This window comes from Fulmarus glacialis, unplaced genomic scaffold, assembly GCF_000690835.1.
Source record: "Fulmarus glacialis isolate BGI_N327 unplaced genomic scaffold, ASM69083v1 scaffold6139, whole genome shotgun sequence".
Lineage (NCBI taxonomy): Eukaryota > Metazoa > Chordata > Aves > Procellariiformes > Procellariidae > Fulmarus > Fulmarus glacialis.
Genome location: NW_009235088.1, coordinates 65,684 through 75,789, shown reverse-complemented (window position 1 = coordinate 75,789; position 10,106 = coordinate 65,684). Strand labels below are relative to the sequence as shown.

Here is a 10,106-nt window from a genome sequence, read left to right as displayed (position 1 = left end):
TGAAAATACATACACAAGTCAAGAGTTTGCTGAAATCAGGAAAAAAATGAGCAATAAGAAAAAAAGAGGATCTACTGAAGGAAAAAAGAATCAGGAAGAGAGTGTATTCTGTCCGTGGAAAATATTTTGACAAATGTAGCTATTCTCAAAATATGAAATATTTTCTCAGTCATTCATCTGAGTTGCCACTGGAAACAGGGATCATCTTGGTCAATACAGACTGTAAATACTTTATGAGACATTAGTAAAATTGGTATGATCATATTTCCTAGTAATGAGTGTTCACAGGCCATTACAAAAATACAATTATTCTAATTAAATAGAGCAGTAATCAATACCCTGTTCTCTGGGTGAGTTTGCTTCAGTAAATACAGTGACGCATGTTTTTCAGATTAAAATGTTTAAAAGAAAAAATGTAATAGTTTAATAAGCTGGACTACAGTTTTCTTCACAGGCCATAAGCTGCTACATAAAGCATGAATCTTAACTCTCCCCATGCAATTAACTATCATTTCAGGTAAAGAGCTCCACCAGTTGTCCTTGGCACAGCTTCAAGACAGCTTAAGCTTTCCTTCTGTAAGTACCTGATGATGGAAGGAAGGATTCTGTAGGTCGTTCCCTTATACCTACTCCTGCAGCTGCTCACCTCAGCAGACATTACAATTTCAGCCTTTTCCCTTGTTCCAGACACTTCTATTTTTCTTTTATAGCTAACTTTGGAGGTAATAGTCATACTAGAAATTAATTCCACTTAATGCCCAGTATTTTCCTGAGATGTTTGCTTTCAAAATTAATTGTTGTCAGTAATTTCTCAGCTTTCATATCCAATATGTTAAGTTGGAAGGAAGATGTAAGCTGCAGATTCATTGCTTAGTCTTTTAAGTTGTGGATATTCAATGACACCATCTTGTTTAAGCTGGTGCCAGTGTGAGAAAAATGGCCTCACTTAAATAATTTAAATAGCATTCATTAAAAGGAAGAAATTGCTGAATCAAGGGCTGTGAGGTACCTTGTCAGCATTTTCAAAGATGAGGTGCGTTTTAGGAATAAAGAACAACTTCATAATATGTGTAGCTTTTCTCTTTAACTCTGTAGCTTAGCCCATGGCCCAAATGCACCTTTAGGATTGCCCTCATAGCTCCCATCTGACTGACACAACTATGTTTGAGGAAGGAGATTAAGATTTTGGGTTAGACAGGGCAGTGCTGATGTACTTTAAGGGCAAAAGCAGATGCCTTAACTTCACAGTACAGAGTGGAAAGTATTAGCCATAAATGTGAAAAGAATCAGCTAGCCACTAGTTAAAAATAATAATCCTGTCTATCCTGAATTGAGAAATGACTTACACATACAAGGCCAGTTAAATAAACTGCCTTTTAATCAAAAAAAAGAGAATCCCTTTGGCAAAGACAGCATAAAGGGAAAGCAAGTGCAACACTGCATGTAGCCAAAACATGCTGTTGTAGCTCTGGTGGGGCCGTTTTCCAATTCTTCTCAATCCCAGAATAACAGTAACAGTGGATGACCTTAAACTTGTGTTTCTGCTTGCATAGTCCCTACCTGACAGCTGCAGGGATCCTGTTTATTTTAATAGATACTTATTGATACTGGAAAATAACAGCATTTGCATCATTCAGGAGGTCACAGCCAAACGCCAGAAAGGAAACTGTCTGACATAACAAGATTGTCAGCACTCTCAGGCCTACTGTTTGTTACAAATTAAGGAATCCTTCTCTGCCTGGTTTAGCAACTGTTGCACCTGTGTCACTGGTCTAAACTTAAAGTAAGTCTACTTCAAATCATTTCATCCCACGTATTTCCAAAGTCTGCAGGTATTCCTAAAGGCTTAGTTTACCAGCTGTATCTTATAGACATGTGTGTGGTGACAGAGACAATTTCAACAGGGCTCCACAAGAATGCTGCAGTGCATCCAGGCAGAAAAATTTTCAGGATCAAACCCTCGCTCTGGATTTGTGTATCAGTATTTGTAAGGCTGACTTTCCAAAGAATTTGAATGAGTTCTCTCATGCAACATGACATGATGACATAATATGCTATTTTGGTGATCTATTTTTCGATCTATAGCAGGGCAATAAACATGGAAACTTCTTAAAATTTGGAAAAATATAACCAAAGAAAGCATCCATACAGTGTGATGCAGTGGGATAAGGTCCCACTGGTGCTACTTCCCTCATTCAGCCACGACACGCATTGGAAAGGAACAGACTTTCTGATATTTCCTGACCCTTTCAGAAATATGGAAACACTTTGACAACTGGTCTTTTTCCTGACTTTCTGAATTCCAACCAGAATAGCAAAATTATAGTCTTCATAACTTTTAAAAAATGTTTAAGCTTCCATTTCCTTCCCTCAACCACTATTTAGAAATAAATGGAACGTATATAGAAAGTAAAGGAGTGAAGTACAGAACAATAGCAGCAGACTTTCAGCCTTTTGATGTCTAAATTTCATAATAATAGGTATTAATATAGGATAAAACTGAGTAGTTATTTTGAAAATAATAATAATAATAAAACCAGAATATCTTTCCCCCCAAGATAGGGCCTGACTATTTAGACAGAAGGGGGAAAAAAACCCAAAACCAAACTTTAAGTATTTTCTTTACCTTACTTGATCAGTTCTGATCTTTGGTTTATGTGGATGAGAAATCAGCTCTTTCTAAAAAGAGAGGAAGACTTATTAATTATCACTAGTTCATTCTAAACTTACTGTTTATCCTGGAAGACAGCTTTATACAAACACTGAAACAAAAGACTAGCAATAGTAAAGAGTTCAGAGTTTTTTGATGTGCTAATATGGTACCTGAGTAGTCCAGAGTATAAAACTCAAATGAGCTATTGTGTCAGAAGGAAGGAGACTCATGTTTTATTTCAGGCCTAGCTTTCATGCATAGAATTTGGACAAAGCAGATATACTTGGTTCAGCATTTTAATAAACTTTGAGAAGAGGAAGTACTTAATATGAACCAACTTAAAAGCTTAAATGAGGAGGAAGGAAAAAGGAGACTTTTATGTCCAAAATAAATTCGTCATTTCTAAAGTATCCTTTGAAATCTTATTTTCCAAGTTACTTCTCAAATCACTACTCTTATCAGCTTTTAAATTTCGGTTCTACTCTCTACTATTGAGTAATGGAATTGTATTAATTAGGATATGTAGTTCTTCAGAAGGACAGATGTTTAACCTTCTATGGGGTAAAAACTCATCTATCTCTGCTTTGTATCTTATGAATTACAACTGAAGGAAAGAAGTGCCTTAATATAATACAGACTTCTTATTCTTGAATTTTCTTCTCCTGATAAACATCCGGCCAGGCCAAGCAAAACCATTATAAATCAGTAAATCTAGAGTTCACTACTGATAATAATAAAAATCTCTAAATGGAGTTCTTCCTTTTATTGCTCAAATTTAGTTTATGAGAGCTTTTTAGGGAGCAGAGCATGTGAAACCTGCAGCAGTTTAATAACTTTTTTATAAACTGAGTTTTAGTGTTTCAGTGGAAAAAACCCTAGAGACAACAATGAAAAAAAATGAAAGCAACTAACAATGGACAGGCTGTAAAGATTCCTTCGGCATATTAAACTGGAAATTTAGACACTTATACATAGTTGTATTAAAATTGGTGTCGTAGTTTAACCCCACGCAGCCGCTCACTCACACCCCACACCCCTCCCCCCTCCGGTGGGATGGGGGAGAGAATCGGGAGGGCACAAGTAGGAAAACTCCCGGGTTGAGATGAAAACAGTTTAATAATTGAAATAAAACAAAATAGAACAGTAATAGTAACAGTGAGAACAACAACAATAACAGAATATACAAAGCAGGCGATGCACAATGCTCACCGACCACGGACCGCGTGTCACGAACGGGGGTGAGCCCCCCGCCACCTGGTTTTATACTGAGCATGATGTCACTCGGTATAGAATACCCCATTGGCCAGCTGGGTCCACCACCGGCTGTGCTCTCCCCCCCCGCCCGGTGCAAGCATCACCCAGCAACAGCCAAAGCATCAATGGGCCATCAACGCTCCTTTCATACCAAACCCAAAAGACAGCACACCCCCCAAGCTACTGGGAAGAAAGTTAACTCTGTCCCAGCCGGAACCAGGACAATTGATTTAATTTAAATGACTGAGGTCCTTTCATTATGTATCTCTATAGAGAATACAGGGCCTTCAGCAAAGTGCTGCCACAGTCCTCACTGCCATTCTGACAGCACTATGGTCACTGCTTCTGCTGTATTTCCCTTCCCAGTCCTAAATTCTTCTAGTTTTCAAGATTCCACGCTTTCTCACATTTGCCCTGTTCCCTATCTGCCTCCACCAGTGAGGTCAGTTTCAGTTCCTGTCTGCTCCTCCCACAAGCATCTCCACATTTTCTGTGAAAATTTTGATGTCATCCTTTTGAGATAGTTTGCAAGAAGACACGCAATCCATTCTCGACGACTCTTCTATTCTGTTGCCTTGGAAAAAGTAATCAAGGCCAGCATGTTGTAGCTGACTAAATTATAGATATACCCATACAAAAATGAAATGTAGCATCAAGAAACAGACAGTTATACCTTCAAACACTTTAATGTATTTATAATATCACTGTCTTACTCCTTGCAGTTTTCAGATTGGAAATTGTCCAATAATTATATTTAGCTCGCTTAAACTTCATTTTGCTTCTATGCCTATTGCTTCCTTCTGTCTGGCCTGAGACTTTCAGAATCACACAGCCTACAGGATCCTCTTTGCTTAGGGAATTTGTTAAATAAAACCAACTTTTCTGCATGCTTACTTAGTTCAAACTGAAGTGCTTTTGCTATGCAAGACTGATACTGTGGTATAGTTTGCAACACCCCATGAACTCTCATACACTGGACTATGGTACTTTGAATGCTGTCCGTATTGTCAGCATGCACAAACCTTGAGATGCATCCATAATAAAAAGGAATCAGACTTACTGCAATCCTTTCTTCTCTCTGTTTCCTCAGGAAAGCTAGTATTTCTTCTCTTCTCCTGGCCTGAAAAGAAACGTATTTACCACAATAAGCTCAGAAAAATGAATTAAAAGCATGTAATACTTAATTTGATTGTAAACTTTAAATTCCTCATTGAAGCTGAGAACTAGAGTGAACATACAGCAGAAACAGGCATAACAGGTTACTGGATAAAGTACTTCAATTTCTCTTTCTTCCTGAGATCCTGAAAACACACCACTTGGGAGAGCAACCTTCTCTTCCTAGATTTACATGAGGTTTGAAATAATCATTCTTTCCTCAAATCAGAAGGAATCACTCCAAATGTCAAGATGAATATACATACTAAAGTTAGCAAATACTATTCTGTAGCATCTTGAGATTATAAAATCAGGGTAATTCAGGACTCACATATGCATAATGATTCATTACAAAAACCTTTTTATCTGAGAGGTGCAACCAGAAATAACTTTTGTCTTCAGTATGCATCTTTGGATTAAGCCAGTCTCTGCTACTCTGTAGAAGTGATTTAAAACTGTGATAATTTCAAAGGTGATGGAATTTAGTCCAGTTTTGAACTATGGAACATTTAATGACTCTCTTCAATCAATGGTCCAAGTTCTTCTCTCTACAAGAAGATAAGTATACATCCTAGAACTTGTTAAAGCTCCTCTCTCTATATAGTTGGAAGAAAAAATAATTTCCTAGGGAGAATAAGTTCCTACTAAGAATTTTTTAGTATTCTGATTCCCAGACAACGGAGCACATCTGTATATTTTTGCCTTATGGAAATGAACAGCTTTCAGCTACAGTGAGACATTACTGTTTAAGCTGCATAAAAACATACTAAATTGTTTTCATAAATTCCTAGCAATTTGTTACAAAACAGACATTCCAGGAAGTATTTTGGGAAAACCCTCAACCAATGCCAGAAAGGAGCACATCTCAGCATATGACTAATAAAGAAAAGAAAAGAAAAGAAAAAGAGTTTCTTATTTGTTCTTTTTAATCCAGAAGTGGTTAAGAAAAGATAATGTAAAATTGATGGGGAAAACCCCTGTTTTTTAGTGCAGCGGATTCTTTTGTCTGATGACAATTTCTTCCATGCAATTTGATTTTAGAAATTAAGCAATCTTCATCATTTAAAGTAGTTTCTTCAAAAACCCTTTCCAAGTTTTAATCAGATTTAAGCCTAATTAAAAAAATTGCCAACTTTTTTCCTCCCAACAGGTTAATTTAAATGACAGCATAAAAGACAAAGCCCAAGCTCTAGATGTTTGGGAGTCCTGATATTGAAAAGTAACACCCACCCAATATTCTAGAATTCGAATTCTTATCCTTTACTGTTATTCCCCTTTCACGAAAGGGAAGTAAAATACCTGAGCTGATAAAAGCAAAACTGACCCACATCTTAGATCACAATAGGAAGCTGTATTTTTATTCACTAATATGAATATTTTGAATATACAGTGAATATTTTTATTCACTGTAATGTAAACACAATACCCAAGTAAGGCAAGCAGTGCATGCCCAGGAGCGTGAACCAGGTTCAACCAAGAGACCAGATCATCAGGCAAGTTTGTGGTGATGAGACAGTACAAGTTCAGTCAGGAAGGCAGTCCACAGGCCAAGCTCAGTGATGGTACCTTAGAACTTACTAACTAAAGATAGCCAAATAAGACAAAGATAAAAAGAAAAAGTGGTCAGACTGGAAAAATGTCTAGCAATACAAAGATCTATTCAGACAAGCTAAACATTCCTATTTTAGATGCATTAAACGGATTACTCAGATTTGCAGTATTTATAATTTTGAAAATTCTTCGTTAATCATAAACTATCCTGTAAAGCCTGTGGGAATTAATGAATTATAGGCTAGTCCAGTGAAATAAACATCCAAAAGACAATAGCTTTTTTGCCATGTGCCTCACTACTATTTCATATGAAATTAGCTAACTAATTAAAATAAGCATTTCTAATAAATGAATTCACTGTCAGTTTGTGAAATAACAGTGTTAATGCAGCTAAGCTTTCTTTCTAAAAAACCCTGTACCCTGTACAACATTCACTTCCTAGATCTACACAACAGAGCTTGCAGGTTTTGCTCTCCCAGGGGACATGCTGCAGGAACAGAATGTCTGAATCAAGTCTGAAGTCTGGATTTGAACAGTAAATGACACCTGTGACTGACAATAATGTGAACATTATTCTTATTTCATTCAGTGCATTAATTTTAATTTTCTTAGACTTATGTGAGGCTTATAGCATGTCCTGTAGTTGTATAAAGTAATTTACTCATTGAAATTAATCAGCCATCTTTATGGCTGCCAGATGCCCAAAGCTGCAAAACCTTGCTATCATCAATTGTTACTGAATTTTAAAAAAATGAATGGAAGATTCAGGGAACTGTTGCTAGCTTCAGCCAGAATTCAGAAAGAAGGCTAATTGATGATAATGGATGAGATGTATTCTGGAATTATTAATTGGGAAAGGAGGATCGCTGACTTGCAGGAAAGACTTGCACACCTCAGCATCTTTCTGCACCTCTTGCAGATTGCTCTCATCTGGCCTGCTTTCCAAATATAGGCTAGAGGCTTTTCAGTAAAAATGTGGAACGTTTTACTAAAATGAGAAAAAAAACCCAGTATAATTACAGAGTCAGGCTGAAAATGTTATTACAATATTTAATACTAGTTGTCTTAGTTTCCATTACGTGTATGAATTATATTCATGGTATATATGTGGAACACTCATTCACCAGTTAGATTAATAGGGGCTTCAGTAGAAGTTTATATTAGTGTCTCAATAGCAAGCACAACTGTTGTCTGCATCTTCTTTTTCTTGGCAAAGTAGTAGGAGAAACCCCAAGCTCTATGTACTTGGTCCACTGTTTTGCAGGAGATGAGCCTCAGTGATCTGCATACCATGTCACTTATTTTGCTTCTTTTCATAGCCAATTTAATGATTGAGTCACTGCATAAACATAAGTATATATACCTTACAGCGTGCTAAATTTTATTGATCTTATCCACCAATTACAGACTACAGGAACTGTTAACTAAAGTGCTGAGTGGGTGGTTGCATGCCAGATTGATGTTAGCTTTTGTAAAACTCCACTAAGTCAGAAGGCTCTGCACAGTACAGAAGGATCCAACCTGAAAGGCACTACAATATCCCAGTTACGCCTTCCTTTGGAAAGACAGCATCATCTATAAACTCAGTTTTGATGTTGTTTGCTAAAATCTACGGTTTGTTCTGCAGCTAAGTAGTTTCTACAAAATTTGAAATGGCTTGGTCTAGCAGTTCTTGAATTATAGCTCTCTAAAAATGTCACCTAAACCTGTCCCTGAGTGACAGGCTAAGGCAGAAGCATTTCTACGGAAGCTGATTTAATAACCGCCCACTAAGAAGTTTCCCACATCTCTCATTCAATGAACTCTTGGCACTAGCTGCTGCTGGGCACAGGCTAATGGAGAAGATCTATTAATAACTAAGACAACTAAGAAATAAACTTATGCTTTGAGCTGTACTTCAATGTCTTTATGCCAGGATTTTGTGTGTGAAAGTGCATGCAGCACTAGTGTTTTTTTCCCCCCCAAAATTATCCACTTTTGAATATGGGCACTCTAGTTGGCTACTTGTAGATACTGAATCAGAACAGACGTTATGTGCTTACTATGAAGAAATTAAGTACAGCCTACTACTTTCAGCCCTGCACCAAGCCAGCATGACCCAATAATATAATTTGGGAATAAGTTTAAGCTAACCACCAAGAAACGGGCTGCATCATGCAAACCACACAGTGGGCCAGGTCCAGGCGATTTTCGTTACTGTTCATCATGTCATTTCCAAAGTTCCAGTATTCCCCCAAATTACACACGGTGAATGGAAATATTTATGAAAAAAGAGTTAGAATCAGTTCAGGATTAGGTGTTCTTACCTGCTGAAAATATTTTTCTTTTATTTTAGTTTTCTCCATGCTTTGAGCATCCGAGAGTCTCTCTTTCTCACTGTTTTTCTCACTTTCTAAATAAGGCAAATGAGAGGCAAATGATCAAGTGCTCCTACTACCGCCATCCTTCACAGAGGGCAACTGAACCATAGTGTACTTTGGGGCCATTCAGAAAGCTAGTGATCCCAGTGTCCGGATCCCAAGACAGTTAGGTATCAGTTGAAATATCTCAGCTGTGCACACTAGGGGCTGTGGCTCTTCTGTCATCCAGAGCTTATTGGCATGAGTCATTATTCATTCCTGAGAATTAATTCCTCCCAGGAACCGAGGCAACAAAGATTTAGCAAGCTGGGGGCATGCAGTACTTCATACTTACTTCTAGAAAGTTGTGGGCCCTGGAGAGCAGTACTTCTCTCTGGAAAGTAAAATCACATTAAGGGCACTGGGGAAGGTGGGGGGTGGTGGTGCAGGGAGGGCATGAGGTTCTGGAGAGGTGTGAGGTGTCTGGAGAGGATGCAGGGCTCAGGCAAAATGTGTGGGGCCCCTGGCAGAGCACAGGGCCTTGGGAGGAAGTGTGAGGCCCCTGGGAAGGTGTGGGGACCCCAGGAGACGTGTGAGGCTCTGGAAAGGGGCTCCAGGAGGAGCATGAGGCCCCAGGTAAGGTGCAGGACCCTGCAAAGAGGTGTGCAGGCCCCAGAGATGGTGTAAGGCTGCAGGCAGGGTCTCCTCACGGGGCAGGGTCCCCTCACAACACAGGGCACCCTCATGGGGCAGGATCCCCTCACAGGGTAGGGTCTCGCCATGGAGCAGGGTCCCTTCCTGGGCAGGGTCCCCTCATGTCGCAGGGTGGCAGTGCCTAGACAGGACTCGAGTGGTGGTGGGAGCACGGCTGAGGTTCAGAAGGGGCGGGCAAAGCTCACATTGGCTGGGCTTGAGCCAGCAAAGACAAAGGGCCCATCAGGCGTCATCGGGTGCTGTCCTGGCTCTGTCCCTGTGGCGCCGCATGGGGCTGCATCTTGGTGTCCCTCTCCATGAGGTGGGTCTGCCCAGCTCAGCCTCTCTGCTCCTGCCCTGTGGCCATGAGGAAGCCCTGGTGCTGCCCATGCCACTGACACGTCCCTGCCACTGCCACCTGCTGCAGTAGGTACCTGTGACCTCACTGCTGGGGCCCTTTT

General features: G+C 39.4%; 1 protein-coding gene across 1 annotated transcript; it reads right to left on the bottom strand.

The window, feature by feature from the left end:
* Positions 1-2,631: 2,631 nt before the first annotated feature.
* On the bottom strand, positions 2,632-9,899 carry LOC104082663 (chromosome unknown open reading frame, human C11orf88; the record flags this gene model as incomplete). Its single annotated transcript, XM_009585871.1, is given in 4 exon segments — positions 2,632-2,679; positions 4,968-5,027; positions 8,920-9,005; positions 9,788-9,899. Coding segments are annotated over 4 exon segments (306 nt in total), but the record flags the coding sequence as incomplete, so codon positions are not given.
* Positions 9,900-10,106: the final 207 nt, after the last annotated feature.